At 46.9% G+C, this 22,944-nt stretch overlaps 1 protein-coding gene across 5 annotated transcripts in view; it reads right to left on the bottom strand.

The window, feature by feature from the left end:
* Positions 1-22,944, bottom strand: part of MORC2 (MORC family CW-type zinc finger 2) — a 61,751-nt gene that overhangs the window by 13,849 nt on the left and 24,958 nt on the right. The window contains exons 7-27 of one of the 5 annotated variants that reach the window (XM_047697763.1): positions 22,770-22,929; positions 22,547-22,658; positions 21,923-22,048; positions 21,039-21,118; positions 20,235-20,317; positions 19,603-19,688; positions 17,943-18,083; positions 17,703-17,857; positions 17,462-17,590; positions 16,840-16,945; positions 16,396-16,528; positions 15,171-15,245; positions 14,707-15,087; positions 13,990-14,121; positions 13,473-13,527; positions 12,912-13,053; positions 12,557-12,784; positions 12,374-12,467; positions 8,814-9,002; positions 8,628-8,720; positions 5,892-7,633 (exon numbers count right to left, since the gene is read on the bottom strand). In XM_047697763.1, the coding sequence (XP_047553719.1) occupies positions 7,565-7,633; positions 8,628-8,720; positions 8,814-9,002; positions 12,374-12,467; positions 12,557-12,784; positions 12,912-13,053; positions 13,473-13,527; positions 13,990-14,121; positions 14,707-15,087; positions 15,171-15,245; positions 16,396-16,528; positions 16,840-16,945; positions 17,462-17,590; positions 17,703-17,857; positions 17,943-18,083; positions 19,603-19,688; positions 20,235-20,317; positions 21,039-21,118; positions 21,923-22,048; positions 22,547-22,658; positions 22,770-22,929 (2,769 nt within the window). In that variant the 3' untranslated portion in view covers positions 5,892-7,564. Of the gene's footprint in view, positions 1-5,891; positions 7,634-8,627; positions 8,721-8,813; positions 9,003-12,373; positions 12,468-12,556; positions 12,785-12,911; positions 13,054-13,472; positions 13,528-13,989; positions 14,122-14,706; positions 15,088-15,170; positions 15,246-16,395; positions 16,529-16,839; positions 16,946-17,461; positions 17,591-17,702; positions 17,858-17,942; positions 18,084-19,602; positions 19,689-20,234; positions 20,318-21,038; positions 21,119-21,922; positions 22,049-22,546; positions 22,659-22,769; positions 22,930-22,944 lie in introns of those variants that run through there. The other 4 variants (XM_047697764.1, XM_047697765.1, XM_047697767.1 and 1 more) reach the window with 4 other exon arrangements.

Below are 22,944 nucleotides of genomic sequence, written 5' to 3'. Positions count from 1 at the left end.
ATCTCATATGGTTTGACAGTCAGGATTGTGTGCCTGACAACTGTGTGCCCCCCAACCCACACTTCAGTCTATGTAACTAGTGCCCCGGGGCACTCCACTCAGGTAAGACTGGCAGCCATGGCTCCATTTCTGAAGCTCCAAGTTTAAACAAAATAGAAACTCTAGGGCGCCTGGGTGGCTCAGTGGGTTAAGCCGCTGCCTTCGGCTCAGGTCATGATCTCAGGGTCCTGGGATCGAGTCCCACATCGGGCTCTCTGCTCAGCAAGAAGCCTGCTTCCCTCTCTCTCTCTCTCTGCCTGCCTCTCCGTCTACTTGTGATCTCTCTCTGTCAAATAAATAAATAAAATCTTTAATTAAAAAAAAAATAGAAACTCTTTCCACACTTTAAAGGCCATTCACCAAAACCAACAACCGATATTCTGCTCAACTCTAACCTCTGGATTTCCAACCCATCAGAAACAAGACCCAGATAATTATTCAATATTGTTTCATCATTTCTAGCTAAAGCAAAAGAGCAGGGCACCTGGATGGCTCTGTTGGTTAAGCTTCAGACTCTTGATTTTGGCTCATCAGGGTATGAGACTGAGCCCAGCCAAGGGCTCCAGGTGGAGCCAGCTTAAGATTCTTTCTCTCCTTCCTCTGCCCCACCTCACTTGCATGCTCTTTAAAAAAAAAAAAAAAAAAAAAAAAAAAAAAAAAGCATTAAAAATTTTTAAAAAGTTTTTTAAAAAAGATTTTATTTATTTATTTGATAGAGGGAGAGAGATCAGAAGTAGGCAGAGCAGCAGGCAGAGAGAGGAGGGGAAGCAGGCTCCCTGCTGAGCAGAGAACCTTATGTGGGGCTCAATCCCAGGACCCCGAAATCATGACCTGGGCTGAAGGCAGAGGCTTAACCCCTGAGCCACCCAGGTGCCCCAGCATTAAAATATTTTTTAAAAATAATATAAAATGGCAATTAAATCGGTGTACTGACAAATTTATGCCTTGCATCTATTAAAAAAATAGATTTATTTTTAAAACTACCAGAGTTCACAACATAGAAAATATTTTAGGTGCTTGCTTTTCTCTGCATTAATTACCAGGAACAGAGATGGGAAAAATATCCCATTCACAATACTGACAAAAACCATAACACAGAAATAAATGAGAAAGTTACAGGACTTGTATGAAGAAATTATAAAATCTTATTGTAGGACTAAAAAGAGTTAAACAAATGAAAAACCATTCCATATCCTCTGGGGAGATTTAAGGTCATAAAAATGTCAACCCTCCCATAACTTACATCTAAATTTAATGCAATTATAATTTAAATCACAATGGAACTTTTTTCTTTGGCAAGGATAGGAAAAAAATTGGTAATATGATCTTAAATTTCACTTAATAAGGGTGCCTGAGTGGTTCAGTGGTCCAGTGGTTCAGTCAGTCAAGAGTCTGCCTTCAGCTCAGGTCCTCCTGATATGGAGCTCCACACTGGGCTCCCCATTCGGTGGGGAGTCTGCTTCTCCCTCCCACTTTGCCCCCATGTTCTTGTTCTCTCTCTCTCTCCCCCTCTCAAATGAATAAAAATAAAATCTTAAAAAAAAATAAACTTCACTTAACAGAATAAATTCTATGAATGGGCTGGGAAAGTAGTAAAAAAACAAAACAGTGAGGGAGATTGATCCATCTAGATGCTCCTGATCCCCAAAATTCTAGTTTCAGCTGGGGCTCCACTTCTCACATCAGAATCACCTCTCCAACTGATAACAGGATGTCTTCATTGACATGTCCAAGGGTTATAGCAACACCACCAAACAGAATGGAATATAAATAATGACCATGGTTGTTCCCTTAATAAATGGGGTGAACATGGGGAATTTCCATCTGAAAGAAGAATCAGAGCTTGACTCTTGCCTTATCGCTTAAACTAAAGTGTATTTCACAGGGAGTGCACACTGACATTTTTTTTTCAATATTGCAATAAAACATAGAATGTTTGGAGGGAAGGCAATGAAGAGAGGGGGAAATGGCTAAGGCAATGCTAAGAATCTCCGAATCCTAAAAGTGTTTACCTTTCAAGAAACAACATACACCAAGCTAAGGACAAACCAGTAGAAAATGGGCCAAGGTTGTGAAACACAAGATGCCTCAGGTCCAAGGAGAGACAGACAGGCTGGGAAGCAGGCCAGACCTTCAAGGAAAACTACCTGGAGATGGCTATTTTAAGACATAAAACATGCAGCTTCCTTTCCAGGTCCTTTGCAGATATAAAATATATCCTTGCAGATATAAAAGCACCACACTGCAAAATCATCTACACAAAATGCTTTCTGCAGTGGCCAAGAAAAAAAAAAAAAGTTGAAAAGCAACTTGGGCTTAATACACAGACGCCAGAAGAAAACAAAAAACAAAACAACAAAAAAACACCAGCCACTTTTCTATTTGGGGTGTGGGGAGGTCATTGGATGCCCAAGGCCTTTCACTCACCTTAGGATGTGAAGACCCTGGGGCCGCCCCCCCCCCCCCCCAGCTTGCCCCCAGTCTGGCCCTGTTTGGTGGTGCCGCCAGCCCTGTAGCCAGCGGGCCTCGAGAACCTGAGTTTGGTCTCGGTGGCTTCCTCCCCACCCTATGCTCTCATGTCCCACAGCCCCATTGGCGGGCTCGTTGTGTTCGCAGGCGCTTGCGCAGGGCGCAGCCGCACGTGCCAGAGAGCAGCACGGTGCCACGCAGCTGCAGCGCGCCGGTGCTGTTACGTTCCCACCTCGAGGGTCCGGAGAACTGGCGTAGGGGGCGCCCTCGGCCGACCGCAACGGTCGGCGGGTTGGGAGAGGCCGGCTCCTGGTGGTTGGGACTGCGGCTGGATCCTGGCCGCACGCGTCTTCTGGACCAGGTAAGAATTTGCAGCTAGTTTTCCAGCGCATGTTGTTTTGTGATAGATGGTTTAGAGTAAGGAACTGAAAACTCTTTCCCTTCTAACACCGGGTGTCCCACACCCGGTGACAGATTGGCCTAAATGGTAGGGGCATTGAGAAGGTTAGAGAGAGCCCAGACCTTCACTAAAGTGTAAAAGGAGGGACAGTACAAAATGGTGAATTACAGCTGGCCAGGGCTTCAAAAACAATGGGTGGTTGCTGGGGCAGGAAGTGGCCCCAGCGAATCCCAATGGAAGCCTCTCACCCAAGTCCAGAGGGGAAAGGGGGAAAAGAGATGTCTATGTCCATCAGATCCTTCTTTTTGTGGTCCAAGTGTGCTCCAGTGGTATGAGCTCCCCCACTCTCTAGACCTTGGCTGCCAGCTGCTGGGAATGCCAGAATGTACCATAGGCAACCTGCAGGACAGCCCCAGAGGAGGATGGGGAAAAGGATGGATGGAAGCCCCACTGCTCCTAGCCCTTAGGGGATGCTGCAACAGGCCAAATGGCTAAAAGGCTATGGGGATGGCTATGGAGTAACACCCCAGGAGGGCCACTGAGTAAGCAGTGAAATGCCTACAGGTAGCTCACAGGGACCAGTGAGTCTTGGACACAAAAATTCAGGATCAGGACAAGGGCTTTGGACTCCATTCCAACTTCAGTCAGACCAGCCCTAGATTAATGGCTATCTATGTGGGCCTCTGAGTAAATTTCAGGTGAACTAGCCTCATACCCTAAATAAGCCAGGCTGGGCAGTGATTTCTCTGAAGCCATGTGAGGTGGAAGGAAATTTCTACAAGAGCCCTAGTTAGGCCAGGCACATTGCAAGTTCCTGGATGAAAAAGGTGGGGGTGGCGGGGTAGAGGGGTAGACTGGTCAGTATTTTGGCTCATTGCAAAACAAGATGCTCCTTGCCAGGGCCTTCCTCTGTCCAGTCTTTGTCTTGCTCACTCACTATGGAGAGGGTGACCCCATTAGTGCTAAGAACAGACAGAACAGTCTGAGGCCTCAAACAGGGCAGCAGAGAAAGCATGTTCCCTTGGAGCTCTGCCTCCCTTGGCCAAGCTGGCCATTTACCTGTTCAGGGACCCAAAAACAATGCAGTCATTCCAAAGGAAGCCTCAGGGGGCGCCTGTGTGGCTTGGTGGGTTAATTCTCTGCTTCAGCTCAGGTCATGGTCTCAGGGTCCCAGGATCGGGCCCCCGCATCTGGCTCTCTGCTCAGCGGGGACCCAGATTCCCCTCTCTCTGCCTGCCTCTCTGCCTACTTGTGATCTCTCTCGCTCTGTCAAATAAAATCTTAAAAAAATAAAAACAAAAAACAAAAACAAAAGCAGCCTCAGGTTCCATCTCCAACAAAAGCCAGAACCCTCTAGTGGAATTCTGAGGATCTTTCAGGCACCTTAGTGACCACCCACCAGCAGGATAGCCTGACCCAGCTAGAGAACCTTCCAATAAGTAGCCAGGAGCTACTGCCTACTTCAGTCAAGCCTTGTAGTCTAATAAATGGCAGAGACATTTGAGCTCTATCACTTTCTGGTCCTTAGAGCTATGAACTCTTGGTTACCACTGCTTGAACCACAGGTCTGAAAAGCAGTCCTAGAGACATGGGGAACTGGACCCAACAAAAGCAGCTAAAAAATGTCACTCAGATGAAGAAGGAACCAGAGTTTTTCTCAACCTATTAACCTGTGCCTTCTTTGAGTAAACAAAAATGCTAAAGCTTTGTCCTGACTTAGTAATACAGTATTGATCCTAAAGTGGGGGTTATAACCCTAAATCTGTGGGACACTTAGGGCCTGAAGGGGTTATACAAGGTGAACATTCTCCTGAGGACTTCACCCCTTGGTTATCATCTTACATTTTTGTACACATTTTTGTAAAGTCCCTAATCCAGATTCAGAACTACAGACTGCATCAGAGATATAACTGGCCAATGAAGGTACTCAATCTTAATTCAAACCAACTCAGAAATACACCACTTTCACCTTCCAGATGGGTACACAGGATGGAAGAAACACAAACTGACAAGTGTGGTGGTGATGGTGGTGGGGAATACACTGTTGGTAGGAGTTAAAGTTGGAGGTCTTTTCTGGACTGTATCTTAATATTTTAATATTAATATCTACCATTTGACACAGCCATTTCTCTTTGGAATTTACCATACATACATACAGATCTTAGTTAATCACACACACACACACACACACACACACACACACTCACTCTCTCTCTCTCTCTCTGATCATAGCATTTGTCATAAATGTTAACCCAAATGTTTAAGTAGTAGACTCTTATTAAAACAGTACATCCAAGACAATGAAATGCTACTGGGATGTGCAGAAGAAAAAAGCAGACCCATATGGGCTATTCTGAAACAGGTTCCAAGATACACTGAGTGGGAAACAGGCAGAAAAAGATGTGTGCTCAGCATGGATATTCTTTTCAGGGAGAAAACAGGGATCAAGGGTGAAAGGGTGTCTTGCTTTTCAGGCTTTCCAGCCTTTTGTAGTGTTTGAATTTTTACTGTTATGTGTCACCTAAAAACCAAAGAAAGACCCCATTGCTCCCATTCCTTAAAAACAAGCAACACTGTTACTCATTCACCTTTTTGCTGCCATTGTGCTATGGGCCCTCAGGTCACAAACCAGCCTGACCACTTCCTCCTTCCTCCCAAGTCCTCAGTTCCAAGCGGGTCCCATCACATGGAAAGGGGAGGGACTCTTGAACTTTATCTTCCCACCCAGAATGGCAGGAGCTCTGCCTGGGAAAAGGGCTGCATTCAGTACAGCTGTGGTTGGATTTAAACAGCAAAGTGGGCACATGGAGTTCAAGCTGAAATGTTTTAAGAATTCAGCATTTGTTTCTGTGCGTGTAAAGGAATGTGAATACAGAAAAAGGAAGATGGTGATGAGGAATAATCTGAAGATAGTTTAAAACCATAATGGCAGAAAGAATGAAGTAGAAAGTGCTAACAGAAGAAAAGAGACTGAGTTCAGGAGTCTCACCAATAAAAGTTTTATAGTATTGCATTTTGATTACAGCTGTGTAAATAAAAAAACTTGGGTATTGCCCTCTGGTAAAAATGCAGAACCAACTTCCTTTAGAATAAAAACAGCAGGTTTGCGGACAAAAATGAACCACATGCTGCCTGGGAAGAAGGAAAGCGAGCTGGACAGGAGAGGAGTTACCAGCTCAAGAAACCCCAAGGCTCAGAGAACTTCCAGAGGAAGAGGCCAGGTTCTGAGTGGTATTTCCCCAAATAACCCGCCCCCAGAGGTGTGGTTTGGGGAAGTCCCAAACCCACAAGTTGCAGGTGCTTCTGGACACATGCACAAGTGGATAGACTTCCCTCACCAGTACCTCCCAGTCTTCTGCAGAGGCCACAGAGTGGCATGTGGGCCACTGCTGACCTGGGGTGGGTAGATGCAAGAAACACACTCAGAAACGTTTCATGAATCACAGACCAGCGGTATCAGGCCATAGCTCCTGTGCCTCTAGAAAACCCAAAGTCCCCAAATAAAGAGGAGAGAGGAGAGTTGGGGGAAATCAAACTAGAATTTTTCCAATGACCACTAAAGAGAAACTCAGCAACTTTTGCCTTTGTCTTTGACCCTGAGAAGTCACTTGAAGGACACAGCTGTGTGAGGCTGTGACTAGATGGGAGGGAAGGCATGGTGTGCTTCCAACAAAGCTGCCTCTGGGGTCCCTATGGCTCAGTGACCCCCTCTTTGGTCTGGCCCAGTGCAGGGACCAGTGGGGCCAGGCAGAGGGGTAACAGTAAAAGCAGCAGCAGCAGGTTCTCCAGATCAGCCAGCACCATCTGAGGCAGTGTGCTCCCTCCCGACCCTGCCACAGGCAGAGGTCACCACCAGATCAGCACCAGGGGCTCCATAAGAAGCTTTCTCAAAAAGAATCCTTTGGAATTCAAACATTCATTCAGTGTGTATCCCACTAGAGTCAGATCTACTACTCAACCTGGACTCAAGTTTTTGGGGTGGGAAACCTCACTATCTATGGTTAACTAAGGAAATCACTGCCACAGAGAGAACTCGAATGGTGGATGGGGAGGTTGAATGGGAGGCTCTTTCTTCCCCAAGCTGTTTAGACAATGCCACAGCTAAGATGACTGACAGCTGCCTGGGCCGACATTCATGTCCCTGACCTGAGAAGGAACAGCTTGGGACTGAGCCTCATCCTGACCCATAGCCCCCAGGGGTCCCCCAGATCAGAGCCCATAGGAGAAGCACCACTCTAGAGGGCTCTTTCCCCCCTCTACCCCTCAGATTTCAACATTGTTCATCCTCTAGAAGAGACGAGGCCTGCCCCCAAAGCCTCTCTGACTTATGGATGACACTGGGTTTACCACATCTTAAGGAGCCAGGAGACGAGACTTGAAGGAGCCTGGCATCCTGGTTCTCTGTCCTTTGCCCAAGAGTCACCAAAAGAAAAATGTATGGTCTCACAGCAGGTGCAGCATCTTATTTCTTTTAAAAAATAAATATTTATAAACTTAGGGAGGAAGATTCAAAGAATCAGAGTATTTTTCCCTCCAAAAGCACAAATGTCTCACGTGAATCAAACCAAGGTAAGTCCACCAACCCATGAACAAAACACCACCCCCCAAGAACTCTGCCTTAAAGGGCAGAGGAGCTGATCTTTGTCTCTGAGCCCCTTAGTCCCCCTTGGTGATCAGGTCCTCGATGTAGGCATCCAGCTCATCATCTGTGTTGATGTCTATGTCCTGGAATAGAAGGGAGCAGTCAGCTAGAAGCCAGTAGGTGGTGGTGGGGCTCCCCATCCTTCTCACAGGCAAAGGAGCCTGAGCCCAGAGTCCCCTCCTCTTCCCCTCCGCCCTGGCTGTCAGGCCTGTCCCATCTTGATCATTCTCCCCCCTCCCCATCCTCTGTGCACAGATGACGCCCAGATTTCTTGCCTTCACCCCAGGTTCCCGGGTACTTAGATGTGTTGCAGACTTCTCAGACTCAGTATTCCAAACAGCCCAACTGCATTATTCCACCCCAGGTTGTGCCCGTCTCAGTACAGGCTACCTACCACCTTCCCTCACCAAGCAGCTCAAGACAAACCAGAAGAATCACCCCTGTTTCCTTCCTTCCCCTCAAATATTACAAAATCTTTCTCACAGTCACCATCCAAGATTCAGGCCACCAAATCTCTCACCCAGGTAAGTGTGAGAACCTCCTCACCCAAGCCCTGGCTTCTAATTTCCACCCCACTCCAGGATTTCCTACAACCAACCAGAATAAATATCTTAGGTTACAAACAGGATTGTGCCACACCCCTCCAGGGACTCTGACTTCACACAGGCCCCACCTTTTCTATTGCCCACAACTCCCTAACTTGGGCCTCAGGTCCTAGTCTTCTCTCTGCTCAAAGCACTCACATCCAATCTTGTGTAACTGATTCTACTCTCAGCTCAAATACCCTCTTCTTAGAACACCCTAGTAAAGTGGCCTTCGTGTTTTCTTTCTCTTGTAGAAGGGCGCTACTGGGCCGTGAGGATAGGGACCTTATCTTGCCTACCCAGGACAGACACAGAACAAGTCCACAGTGTTCACTGCCTGGGTGCAGGACCCTACAGGGGCACTCCCCACTTCTGGGCAACCCAATCCCAATCTGGGCGTCATCTGAAAGCGAGAACTTCTGTTTTATGGCTTGGAGGATTCTCAAACCAGGTTGTAAATCAGAATATCTAAACAAGGGCAAAAATCTGATACCGTGGGTCTGGCTGGGATGAGGCCCAGGCAGCCGCACCACCTCCAGCCCTCTTGGTCAGGATGCTGTGCAGCCAGGGTTGGAACCACAGATTCCTGTGAGTGGGGAGAAGGGAGCAGGAGGTGCCCAGGCCCCCCTCCCTGAGACACCAGGTGGTCCAGCTGCAATGAGAGGGCTGCCTGGCTCACCTCCTGCACCTTTTGCAGGAGCGCCACGATGTTGGTCCTCAGCTTCTGCAGCTTCTCCTCTGTCTCTCGGAGCTTTCTCTCAGAAGTGCGCAGGCTCTCCTCAGAGGCCTTGGCCCGTGAGTCAGCACGGCTCTGGTAGGAATGGCAGAGATTCTGGAGTCCCACTTCATACTGCTTGAAGTACTCTTTCTGTAGGGAGGGAACCCAGAGGGTAAGTGCATGAGCTTACAGGGGTCCCCAGGGTCACTCTAAATCGGCACTTGTATCCCCACCCAACTGGCCCAGCACAAGGATGCTCAGTGTGAAGGGATGTCACACACAAGGGACAAGCGGGTTTTCTAGCCCATCTCATGAGGCTGCCATAAGGAGGGAGATAGGATCACCCAATGTGAAGTCCTCAGCCCTTGGCAGACAGCAAGCCATTAGTAAATGTGAAGAATGATTCTTCCATTCCAGTTCGCACAAAAAGGACAAGTCCCTCTCCCAGCTCAATCACACCTTTCTAACTTCACCAGTCCTCCTGAGAGTCCATCCAAAGTCACACCCCACAATGTTAAGAACCAAAAGTTCTCTTCCAGAAATATTTATCAAACACCCACTAATGCAAATAACCTCCAGATTTGTGTAGTATACTTCTATAAGCAGGATCAGAGCTTTTACTACCTTTCCTAAGTACCCGAAATTTCCAAGATGTGGGGTAGTGATGGTAAGTAAACCAGCAGTTTCTCTAGACATGAGGCTTTTCAAACTTTTAAAAGGTAGCAGAACACTTGCTTCAAAAGAAATATTCTGAATTCGAACATGGAATCTAATTGTAAAAAAATCTGAGCAGTATCTATTTTCAAAGCTCAAATTTATAACATTTACTCCTAAGCCACCAGTAAGAATGGTAAGGTCATTTTGATGAAAATGAGTGGTTCTGGCTGACCACTGCAATCTTATCAACTTGTGTTTATATGCTTCTGTAAAAATGTATGAGCTACCTGTTTTTAAAAAGCATTACAGGCTCCTGACTGTGGTTTTAAAAAGTGTTACTGGCAAGTACTTAACTGTGTCATTTACCCTACAATTTAGAGAATTATCTTATTAAACCAAGATGGCAAAGAAATGTGAAGTTTTATGTAAAAAATAATTATGTTGGCAGCACAAAATAAATGTTTGAGCAGACTCCAAAATATTAAAACTCAGTCCATAATGTCTTGAGGCTATGGATGTTAGTTTTTTTAAACGCTCTAAACTTTTTATTATAGATTTGCATGGTTATATTATTTTTTAAAACAGATATATTTAAATCTAATGTTTGCAGGACTCCTGAGGACTTTATGGAACCCTTACTCCAGTATGACAGCAAAAAGGATCTTTTACAGACTGACAAAAACATAATGAACATTAGACTCTGTTGTGTCAAAAATTAGTTTGAGTTGTTGACATTACCATCAGCAGACTATAAAGTTGATGCATTGGTCGTATACCTCCTTTTATAAGCACAAGCTAATAGACTCTTTGAGGCTCAGATGCTCCTGGCTGTGTTTCTGGTCTAAGCAGCAAAGATCCCACTGCGCTCAGGCTTTGCTCTGAGTCTGGCAACAACTTTAAGCCCAAATCAACAAATCTGACTGACAAGAGGCTGCCAGGCCACCCTAGCCATCCTGTTAGTGGTTTTTTCCTGGGATTTGCAGAGAGCACCCGCAGCCTCAACAAGCGCAAGAGCTGAGGTATGGAGCTTTCTGGGGAAGCAACCAGGAGCTCTGCCATCCTCTAGCTCCCTCTGCCTGCTCCTCCCCTCTCATCTCAGGAACAAGGCAGTTCTGGTAGAAGGGCAAGACCCTTGTCCCAAAGAAGAGGTACCTGGGTTCAAATCTGGGTTTTACCATAACAGACTCTTCACCTCTCTGAGCTTGTTTCTTCAACACCTAACCTCTCTTAAAAAAAAAAAAAAAATAGAATGGAGATTAAAAACCCCATCTCTTCCTCTCTGGCAAACCGTCAAGCACATAGCTGCCACACAAGGCCCCAACATCTTGAAAATACTAGATTTGCAGTTTTGATTCTAGTTCTATTGTCTAGAAACTCCTCCTAGAAAACTTCCATAGATTCCAACCATAAAAGTATCTATCCCACTCAATGAAGACAACTCCCAGATCCCATCTGCAGGCCTGGCCTTCGCACCCCTTAAGTACCCAGTCCCCAATCTCCACCTGCCCATTGGACATCACCAGAAATGTTGGTGCTGGTGCTTCCAGCCCAACATACATCACAATTCATCACCTCTCTTAACCTCAGCCTCTGTTTTCTCTCCCAGTTAACAGCTTTGTCATCACTTCCCACCGGCCTGAGACAGAGAAGCACGTGGGCTCTGCCTCCTCCCCCATCACTTGCTTCCAGTCAACAACCTGACATGGCCCTTTCACCCACCAGTTCACTCCCACCACTCTGGCTCAAGTTGCCACTCCCTCACCTCTGACCTTTCACAAGTGGACCTGCCCCCTTGCCCCTGCATCTCCCATCTACCCATCCCACCCACACTACCATGAGAAGTATCCTCTTAGGGCAGGGTCAGCACACTAGAGCCCCAGGCCAAATCAGCCTGCTGCCTGTTTTGTAAATAGAGCTTATATGGAGCACAGCCATATCCACTCCTTTACAAATTGTCTACGGCAGCTTTCATGCTGTAATTGTGGAGTTCAGTAGTTACCACAGAGACTATATAACCCCCAGAGCTGAAAATATCTGCTAGCTGGCCCTCTACAGAAAGTTTGTTGCCTCTTGTCCTAGACCAGGTTCAGAATGACAAATTCCCCCAACTCAACACTTTTGCTAGCCCTCCATTTTATACAAGGTTTAAGCCACTATGCCTAAGACCAGACATTCAAGATGCACCATATCCTGGCCCTCAGGCTCTCTTCTTCCCGAAGTGCTCCTCACACAGCCTGCTGCCTTAATCTGGGAACTTTCATCACTAGGACCCCTTGCTCACAAAGTCTCCCTGCCTCAAAGTTTCCCTGTCACACAGGCACTTCAGACTGCTGCTCTCTCCCTCCCCAATGCTGCCACAGCCCAACACCTGCTTCCACAGCACTTACGGCTCTCAGTCTCATGTCCAACTACCTGGTAAAAACTTAATCCCTACTGAACCATAAGCCACGTAGGAGGCAGGACTCTCTTCTGCTGCTCATTAAGAGCTCCAGCACAGAGCCTGTGCCCCAAGAGCATAACAACACTCAGTGCTTACTTCCAACACATCTCTACCTCGCTCTAAGAGTCAAGTTTCAGGCATTTTGAGCCCAAGTTCTTCCCTGTTGCCTGGGACAAGTTTACCCCCTTTGCTGGAGTAGAGGAAAAAGGATATACTCATTTTGACATGTCAAACCAGGCCTGCTGCCCCTAAGTGAGGACTCAGCACCACTATCTTACAGTAGCATATGGTTGGCTTCTAATGCCAGTCACAATAAGCTACTGCCAGGAAGAGAAGAGAGAGACATAGCAAGAGCTGGCACTTACAAAAAGCACGAAGCTGAGGGGCCACACAGAATTAAAAAAAAAGGTTAGGCCAAACTCACCAGAGGAAATGATATTAGCTCATCTGAATTCATAGCACTAAGCTCCTTCTTGGAGATGGGGAAACTTGGAGGCAGAAAGTACCGTAAACAATTCCTAAAGAAAGGAGAAGGTGGGAACAAATTCAGAATAGCAAGAAAAAGTGCGGAGCGCCACAGTTAGCCTGAGTGGGAAGACACACATACCGGAGGATCTGGACGAGCAGGTCAATGGTCTCGTGGTTGGTGCTCGGGGCAGTGGTGTCAGGCTCTATGCGGATGCAGTCAGAAGTAGAGGGCTCTGCCATGGCTACAGCCTGCTGGGCCACCGCCACCTCCTCCTCCTCCTCCCCGCCCTCCTGCTGTGTATCAGGGCTCTGGTACTCCGGAGAAGGGGGCTTCATCAGCCGCACGTCCTCACTGCCTTTCTCCACCCTAGAAGTCACACAGCACTTGCGTCATGTGCATCCCAGATGCCCAGGATGAGCCACCTGCTGGGAGACCAGGGAGAGACCTCCCCCTGGCCTGGCCAACTCTGTCAACCTCTGGAAAGGGGTGTTACCAGCGGTCTCTCGGAGTGGTGTCTGTGGGCACGTAGTCAAACTTCACCTTCCACCGCACCACATGTCTGCCCACCTCCACAGCTGTGACACGGCCTGTGTACCACTCCCTGTTCACACGCACCTCCACGTGCAACCCTTTATCTGAGAGAATGGGGATGGAGCAAGAGTCAAAAAACTAACAAAGTTCCCCACTCAGCCAGGGCCACCTTGAGAGAGGTGGTCCCAGGATTTGCAGGGACAAGAACCCCTACATGCTTGGCCATACTTTGCCAGGAACATTGAGCCCAGCCACCCTGGTTTCCTTCCCCATCTGCCAGGAGGGTGCCAAAGAGCTGCAGGATGACAGCCTGCCAGAAGTGCAAGCCAAGAAATCTGTGCTAAAAATACAGATAAGGGTGTGTTATCTTCAGAATTCTTCTCAGGATCAGACTTGGAAGCACTGCTGCACAAGAGCCCAGAGCCAGAAAAACCTTCAAGAGACTTCGGAATAAGCAGTTGCTGGCAGAGGGGCCCCACTACCCTTTTTCCCCACAGGCTGCCACGTACCTCCCCAAACTCACCTTTCTGAGCCCTCTTAAGGTCAGCTGGGTCCTCTTCCCCAGCACTGTCTGAGAGCTATAAGGAGAAGAGAGTCTATTAGAGGCATCCCCAGTGCCCCAGAAAAGCAGATTTTCAAATGACTGGAACCCAAGGTCATTAGCTGTCACTTCATATTATCTTATATGTGGTCATTTAAATTTCCATGTCTCACCAAGAGCTGCTCTTAAATCACTAACTTGAGTATCTACCCTTCTGTCACCTTTATAAACAAGACAGTATGCAAAGAAAAGTCACAGACACCGGGAGGCAAATGGTTTCAAGCCACCCTGATCTATGTGTGACCTCCAGCCAGTGATAAGAGCCAGAAGCCAGTCTCACTCAGAAGCCTACCTGGCACCATGTTTCTAAGTCATCTGCGTGACTGAGTCCTATAGAAATGAACTGGGTTTCTGGGAGGCTCAAATCACAAAACAAATGGAGCTGGTACAGACTGCAATCCTGGGGAAGGACATTCTAACCTCACCTGGGACCACCTACCTCATTCAAGTCCTTCTTTTCTTCCTTCACAGCAAACTTGCCCCGCTTAGACCTCTCTTTCCTCCTCTCAGCCTCTTCCTCAGCTTCTTCTTCATCAGAGACCCCAAGAGTCCGCTTCCGACCCTGTGTGGTCTACAGCAAGAGGAGAGGGAATATAAGGAGGGCCCCTGTCAGCCCTTGAAGTGCAGGAAGATTCCACCTGGCCTAAAGGAGCTGTTCCATTCATATGCTTCTCATTTCCCTCAGGGCTGAGCCTCCTGACATTACTCAGTATACAGCAACCTCCTGGTCCCTGTGCCCACAAGGCCCTTTGCTCAAAGCTGTAGCAGAGTGAGCCTCTCAGTTTATTTCTCCCTTAGCCTGCCTGGCCAGTCAGCTATGACCACCCTGAGACATGCTGACCATTGTAGCCCACCATGGCTGTCACCAAGCTGCCAACCTATAGCTATACCATAGAAGCTGGTGGTGGGGACTCAAATTTATGGCAGACCAGAACTTGAAGGGAGCAGTGAGGAGCTCCTTGGACAGGAAATCACCCTGATCTGTGCCCTGACCAGATCAAGTCCCTTCAGCTATTGAGACTCCTCCTCAGGAAACAAGAAGCTTTAGATTTTATGACCTCCAGTGAGGCTCCCCCAGTACAGCTTTGACACAGCCTGATTCCATTCCTACACCACTGAGGGTAGACTCGGGGCTGGAAGAGATAAAGCATCTTACTGGGCAGAGTTTACTGGGTGGCTCTGGCTTCTTGACCACTGGAGTCTTGATGGCTCTGGGAGCAGGGACCTCCCGAGGGCTCTTGGAGTTGGGTAGCAGAGATGGTGACGGTGGCTGCACTATAGGGGTGGGCCGGGGCGGAGTCTTAACCGGTGTGTTAGCAGGCTTTCGGGGTGCCTCTGGTGGTTGCAGCACCCTGGATGTACTGGCCTCCTCTCGAGCTGCCAGGGCAGGAGGTTTTGGGGTGCTGCTGATGACAGGAGCCTTTCGGGGCTGGCTGGCTGGCCTGGGAGGTTGCAGGGAAGGGGGTCTGCTTGGGGCATTCTTAATCACAGCAGGTAAAGGAGGTGACCGAGGTCGCTGAGGTCTACGTGCAGGTTCCTGAAAGAGAACAAGAGAGTAAGAACACTGAGCACAGCGTGAGACACCTAAGAAAAAGCCCTTCCCCCTCTCCTGGGCGTTACCTCAGTGGAAGGTCTGGTGGTCACTTCCAAAGGCAATTTCTTCAGGTCAGCTTGGGAGCGGATAGGTGTGGTTTTCTGCACAGCAAACATGATGATGAGGCTGTTTGAATGTCTTGGTACATTCAAGCATACTCTTTGCATCCCTACTATGTGGCTGGGACAGTGTACGTATAAAAAAGAAAACCTAGGCCACAGTCCTACTATTGTAAGACTCCCATTCTCACTGGGGAGACAAAAAATACCCTAAATCATCAGCAAACTACAGGATTTTATGTGATTAATCTAGCAATTGAGAGACCAGGAAAAAGTGTTAATGAACTAAATTCTATAAAAGAAGCCAGAAAAGGTAAGAAAAGCCTGATGGAAAAGGTCAGAAAGGATGAGTGGGATTCAGCAGACATAGAGGCAGGCCTAAGACATCCAGATTAGTGTAACATCTGCACATACACTGAAGCCAGAAAAGAAAAAGCTTTTTATAATAAAATGAAAAAGGATTAATACCATAAATACATCTCAAAAACCTGAAAATATGAAAAAAATGAGAATAAGCTATCCTGAAAAAACAAATTGATGAATAAAAAAAATGTCGAATTTAAAAATATGAAGGAAATTCAAATTATAAGATGTGTATCTTTGCCTATTAAATTGCAAAATATTTTAAAATAAATGTACTGCTTGTAAAAAACAGAATTTAATATATCTTCTGGAGAATAACTTGGGAAGTAGTCATAAAAAAGCCGTAAGATTCTACAAACCCTCTTACTCTTTCAAATTCACTTCTGCAAAAGTATCTCAAGAAAAGTATGCACTAGGGACGCCTGGGTGGCTCGGATGGTTGAGCGGCTGCCTTCGGCTCAGGTCATGATCCCAGCGTCCTGGGATCAAGTCCCGCACTGGGTTCCTTGCTCAGCAGGGAGCCTGCTTCTCCCTCTGCCTCTGCCTGTCACTCAGTCTGCCTGTGCTCACTCTTGCTCCTCTCTCTCTCTCTGACAAATAAACAAAATCTTAAAAAAAAAAAAAGTATGCACTAAAGAGTATGCGTCATGACACATAATTTCCGTATTTTTATTATAAAATATGTATTTATGTGCACATAGGTAGTCATAAAAAGTTAGGATATGTTAGTTGATGGCAGTTACCTCTCTGATAGGATACTTATTTTCTGACCACATTGGAATACATAAACAAAATAGCTAGCTCTGTCCACTGCCCATGACCCACACACCTGCAGGGCTTCTAGCTTCTCTTGCTGCTGGCGAATTTTCTCTGTCAACTGCTTCTGCTTCTCTTCTTGTGTCTTTAGGTCCTTTCTGAATGTCCCCAGGGGAACCTTCTGCTTCTGTTCAGAAGCCTCACATCTGTAGAAAGAGGGGGTTAGGGAGGTGATGGCAAAACAGGGCCCTAAGTAGGACATGGTCCTTCCTCTTCACCCAACCCATGCTCTCTCTCACCACAGCAACAACATCAGGGTTCCCAAATGTACAGAATGAATACTCACTGCAGGACAGACATCTATTCTTATTTCCAGGGCACTTATTTGCAGAAAGACAGAGATGTGAGGATATCAGCACTGACCTCAAGATGCACAGCGAGTTATTTACCCAAAGGATAGAGAGAATACAGTGGGGAGAGAGGAGATACCCACAATCTTGTTAGAGCAAGTGCTCACCGGTCCTGCTCAGGATCAGGGTTCATAGAGCAAACCCAGGTGTCAGGGTAATCTTTTTCCACAGAATTCAGCTGGAAGGGGAGGGTTCGCCACTTCAGACACAAATCTGTGACACAGAAAACACCCCCACAAACATCAGCCTTGCCCCGTAACAATCTTTAGTAAACAGGCTCCTCCCACCCAGGCCCAAGGCAAAGATGCCCCCAACTTTCCATGCAAAGATCTTTACGCTGGCTACAACTCTGCCTTCCTTGCAGAATAGTAATTCTTCTCAGGGACGGTGATTCCAGCAAGAGGAGACATTTTATATCGTGAACTTTTCAATGTTCCCAGCCTCTCTCCCTCCTTTAACAGGATCCTGGCTCAATCATCACTCACACCATTAAGAATGTGGCACCAAAGTTAGGCTTGGCAAGTTAGATACCCTCTGCCTCATTCAGGAGGGACAGGTGGACTTGACACAGCCCCAAGGCTTAGCTCCCAGGGCCATCACCAAACAGACTCCTCTCCAGTGGGACCCAGAGTCCATGAAAGTCAAGTCAGGAGGCCAGCAAGGGGACAGAGAGAAGAGGGTCATGGATTATGGTGGAGAGTCAGAAGGAGGTTCCGACCACCAGCTCACCACACTGGATGGTGGTTGGGATTTCCATAGCTCTCCGACGCTTGTAACGTAGCTCACTGGATGGGGGCTGGTTCCAGTTGGCAGAGAGGTAGCCAAACTCATCCCAGAACTTGATGATTCCCCTCTGGGCTGGAAAGGAAACACCCACACATATTAGGAGCCAGCCTCTTGCTCTTCCTAAATTTACACCCTTGGGCACTAAGGGTTTCCTAAGGTAAGAAGTGAACAGAAAGGGAATTACCAATGGCAATGTCCTTCCAGTACTGTGCCAGATGCTCCCCCATCGCCCGCAGCAGGTGCCGGTACTCCTTGGCATCAGCAAAGTCCTGCTTGTTGTGTGTAGGTTCCAGGACCAGGTAGGGCACGTCAACAACCCCAACAACCCCACCGCATGCCCTGAAGGGAGAAAGAAGACAGTTCTGTCACCCCACTGGCCCACTCACCACCTTGGGCTGAAAAGCTCTTGGTGGGTAATACTCACATGCCTCCTTCAAGCTGTGGGCCCACTTTCTCATACATCTTGATCAGGCGGCTACAGTTATAGATGAACATACCATCCAGGTCCCGGTGTTCAATGTTGACCCCAAAGACAAAATTCAGTTCCTTAGGTTCTTTAAGTGCTCTGAGAAGACACAAGATAAATGTAAGCAGATCAACCAATTAACACACAAACACCATCTTCTTTAAGATATGTGAGCTTAAGCTTAAACTTGAGACACGTTAAGAAATAAATTTTGCACTTACAGTCAAATGTGTAACCCATCAGACCTGGTAGGGGTATGGTACTGTGCAGTGACTCTGAGCATCCCTAATTAAAAGCATGTGACTGTGGCTGGCTTCTGGTAACAAAACAGGGATGTTAAGATTTAAGTATGAACGTGATACTGTGAAGCTGCTGCAAATCTCTGTGAAGATACTTACATGGTGGGCTAAACACAAGGTCATACCTAGTCCACTAATATGACAGTAATTAATTTTAAAAAGGTAAAAATTCACTAGAACGATGAACATGTATGTGAGAGAAGAGACCCTCATATGAGTAACAAAATCATGGAGTTGAAAAACGGATTAATAAGCGGTGCACTGACTCAGAAGAATCCGGGAACCTATATGCCTGTGGCAGGAAGGCCAAGAAACAGCAACTTGGGAATTCTAAGACCACAGTGCCGAGAAGCTCCAGACATAAAATGGGATATGGAGATAATCTAATGAGCCAGGGCAAGTACCCATTCTCCAAAACTCAATCTAAAGCATTACTCCATATTTTAACCCGGGATAAAATATTAAGAGTAAATAGTACCAGAAGGAACTAATATAAGGTAGTTTTAAGATGGTATTTCTAAAAATGGTCTGTGTTTTACAAGTTTTATATAATTAGCATCATATATATATATGATGTATATACATATTATATATGATATATATTATTAAATATATATTTAAAGGATATATAAATATATATAAGTATATATCCTTTATATATATATAAATATAATATATATATTTATTATATAAAGTATATAATAAATATAATATATATATATAAATATAAATTTATCCTTTAAATGAAAAAGAGAAAAAAGAAAAAATGAAGAGAAAAACGGAGAGAGAAGGAAGGGAGAGAGAGGAAAAAAAAAGAAAAAACAGAGGGACGAGTGGAAATGGCCAGGAAGAAAGGTCTGGTGTTCTATTCCAGGGATTGGCCCTGCCCTGACTTTTCCTACCTCAGGAGAAAACCTACAGTGGGCACTGACAAGCATTTGGGACCACAACATCACTGGCTCTCTCAAAGCAATCTTTGTGATAGAAGAGCAAACTCACAAGGTGGGGAGGATTCCTGAAGCTCTTTAATTGTCAATAATGAGTACAAACGTTACATAATTTTATAAAACCAAAAGCCAGGGACACCTGGGTGGCTCAGTTGGTTAAGCGGCTGCCTACTGCTAGGGTCATGATCCCAGGGTCCTGGGATCAAGCCCTATATATGGGATCCCTGCTCAGCAGGGAGCCTGCTTCTCCCCCTGCCTACCGCTCCCCCTGCTTGTGTGTGTTCTCACTCTTTCTCTCTGACAAATAAATAAATAAATAAATAAATCTATCTTAAAAACAAAAAACCCACAAAAGCCAGCCCTGGCACTCACCGTTGCTTGGCTTCCTTGATCCGCTTCTTGACATCTGCTTCTCTTCGGAGGGTAATGGCTGTGTTCTGGACCTGCCGCAACATCACCTGGAAACATACATTGGCACCAAGTGAGGGGAGGAGGTGCTGTGGGCCATAGCAGGCAATATTACAATCCCATCTGAAACTTCTGTTTAAATCACATGGATTCAGAACCACACTTAGAGATTTACTTCTTTTCTACAGAAAAACGACCTTAATGGGGACAAACTCAAAAGCTGTACTTTACCTAACCAGGCTGAAATGAAGGAGGAAACACCCCCAACTGAAATAATAGTGTCAGACAGAGGGGTAGAGAACGAAGACCCCTTCAGGTATGTGACCTGGGGCAAGTGACCATCTTCACTTCAATCTCCCTTTCTATAAACTGAGAATACTAACAGTGGCCACTCCATATCGTTGTTAGGATGTTGAAATGATTAGCCAAGATTCTGCCATACAGCGTGTTCAATAATGATTACAGAAACATCTTAACGTCCCATTTTGCAGCTTTAGGGCGAGGGGTTCACAACTAGCTTGGGGCTGAGCCAGGCCAGCTCTGGGATCCTAATGCCAGAAATGTTAGACAACAGCTGCTTAGATTTGGGGCCTTACCCTGGAGTCCCGTGTGAGGTCTCCACCTAGGCGAATTTCTAAGGTCCGAGCTTTGCTCTCTGCCTCCCGTGCCTTCTCCTCAGCTAAAATCCAGAAAAAAACATGATTAAAGAATACAAAGGTTCAAAAACTCTTAGTCATCCCTCCTGAATCCCACAATGCAGTACCCACTGAGCAAGATGTATGTACACTGTCAAGGAACAGAAGAGCTGCCTCCAACCTCCCTGCCTGGAATGCAGAGTCAGTACAAAAAGGAAAATCCTTTTGTTTGGAGGCCTCAAACAAAACAGGCACTATTTATACTTTAGACATGTTTTTTTTTTTAACTTTATAAACGAACCAGAACAGGTCAAAAACTGCCCAAGGCAACCAGAGTTACATCCTCAGCAGGAGCTGGAAGGTATCAAAGTCCTCAGCCAATTACTCTCCACCAAGCTGCCAAGAAGCCCCATCACCATGAGAAACCTTGAGATTTTTGCCCTGGAGTCAGGAAAACTAATTTCACAAGTATTTGGGCCAAAGGAAAGTATGAGATTCTTCACTCTGGGCAAATCAAGGAGTTGGTGCTATTTTAGCTAAGTCCCTAAAAATGGCTGATAAAGTAGAGTCTGGGGGAAAATATGCTGAGAGGATTGGCATGCAAGGGGAGGGGTGCAAGAGGAACTAGACCAGTGGTTCAGAAGAGCCTGCCCCTGGGTGCTAGCTAGACAGAGCTTTTTTTGGATCCTGCTTTGGCCAGAAGTATCCCCCAGACACTCCAACCTGATCCCACCTCCTGCTCAGGGGACAGGGAGTGCACATTACCAATCCGCGCTACATGCTCAGCTTTCTTCACCTCCTGCTCTGCGCGAGTCTTGAAACGGCTTGATGTGTACTTGTACATCCTGAACAGGGGAAAAAGCAACCTGAAGACCCAAGTCGCAGCAGCGTAGGGCAGCAACCTGTGCAACTCAAGAAGCACCCTGTGTTCCTGCTTCCTTCCAAGCTACACTATATTCATGATGAGTCAAAAACAAACTTATTTTAGGGCGCCTGGTTGTTTCAGTTCGTTAAGCGATTGCCTTTGGCTCAGGTCATGATCCTGGAGTCCCAGTATCAAGTCCCACATAGGCCTCCCTGCTCAGTGGAGAGTCTGCTTCTCTCTCTGACCCTCTCCCGTCTCGTGCTCTCTCTCTCTCATTCCCTCTCAAAAAAAAACCCAACAAAACAAAAACAAAAACTTAGTTTAGCAAAATCCTCAACTCCTTATTCCACTTTCCCCTTGCTCCATCTTTGATAAGCAACCTCACTACTCACCAGATGTGTCAATAATCCCACAGAAGAAACAAATCTCAGCAATCAGCCAGGGCCTTTGCTCTCTCCTGTGTAGTATCTAAAGGTCCCTTGGCCCTAAAGCTGAGGGGCTCATTTCACCGTGCCAGGTAGGGCACCCTCCATGTCATAGAACTCACACTCAGAAAGCTTCAACAATCTTCAGAGCTCACCAGCCATCTGTGCCCCCTCCTCAAGACTTAGAAGTTTCTATGCAGTAAATCACAAGGAGCTTAAAGGCCCAAATGCAGTCAACACTGTCAGAGCCTCTTATCATCATCACTCCTACCATCACCCCAACAATGCCCATAAGAAATACAGCCACAGCCCCATTCTCAGCTGAAGGGAACAGCAGACCAGGGTGGGCAGGCCCCTACCTGGGCTTATATAGGCAGCAGGAGAGCCTCTTGGTCTGCACCTTGTGCCCATGGATGAAGATCCGCATCCGGGGATCAATATAGAGCACAGCAGCATAGGCACGGAAGGAGCGCCGCTCTGGCTTCCTAGAGGTGGCAGGAATGGAAGAGTGCTATCACCCACCCACAACCAACTTGGCCAAAGATATGGCAGGACAGCCTCTCTGCAAACCCTCCACCTCATATCCTGGATTTTCTCACCACCCTGAAGGGCTGCTCCCTCAGTGTGGGATGCACACCCCTTAAATCCCCAGCATAGGCACTCCACAGACACCTGACCCAGCCCTACCACTGGCCCCACCACAGACCCAGCAAATCCTCCCCCACCTCTAAGGCTGTTTCCAAATCAAGGAGTCAGGGCAAGGGATCATTAACCTTTTCTTTTGGCTTAGCTGTGGAGCTGCTGTCCTATTCGTGCTGCTTGTGGTAAGAAAATATGGAGTGCTCAGCTTCATCAACTCCAATACTGGGAAATTCAAGGAATGAGCTCCCCCTCCCCCTTTCACTAAACTCACCTCCTGAGCTCTCTCCCTGAGAAAATGAACACCAGTTCCAAGACTTCCCTCCCTTCTCAGCCACACTCACGTGCCCTCTGGGGAAGTCTCTGCCATCTGGATATCTCTTGGATTTGAGATTATGTCTAGCTCTGGCTCTCCATTATCCATGAGTTTGAGATTGAAGATGATCACCAGTGTTCCTGGGAAAGAAATCCTCCTTTTGTCCTGGTAGGCGCCACCTGCCCATCCCCACACCATTCATGGCTCTGGAGCTCCTAGATTCTAGGGGCTGTAGGCTCAAGCCTACTTACCACTGTCCCCAGGAATCTTCATGAACTGAGTCATAACTTCCTCTTCATTGCGGAAGGGAGAATACTTGTAGATGAGCTCTGTCTCAATGGCAAACTTCTCCACATTGTCTGTGACAGGTTCCCGGGTCCGAGCATTCCAGGTGGGCAATGGGACTATCACCTTTGGAGAAAGCAC

The sequence above is a fragment of the Lutra lutra genome, chromosome 12 (genome assembly GCF_902655055.1).
Source record: "Lutra lutra chromosome 12, mLutLut1.2, whole genome shotgun sequence".
Taxonomy (NCBI): domain Eukaryota; kingdom Metazoa; phylum Chordata; class Mammalia; order Carnivora; family Mustelidae; genus Lutra; species Lutra lutra.
Note: the sequence above shows the minus strand (reverse complement) of the source record. Positions and strands in the feature narration are given on the sequence as shown.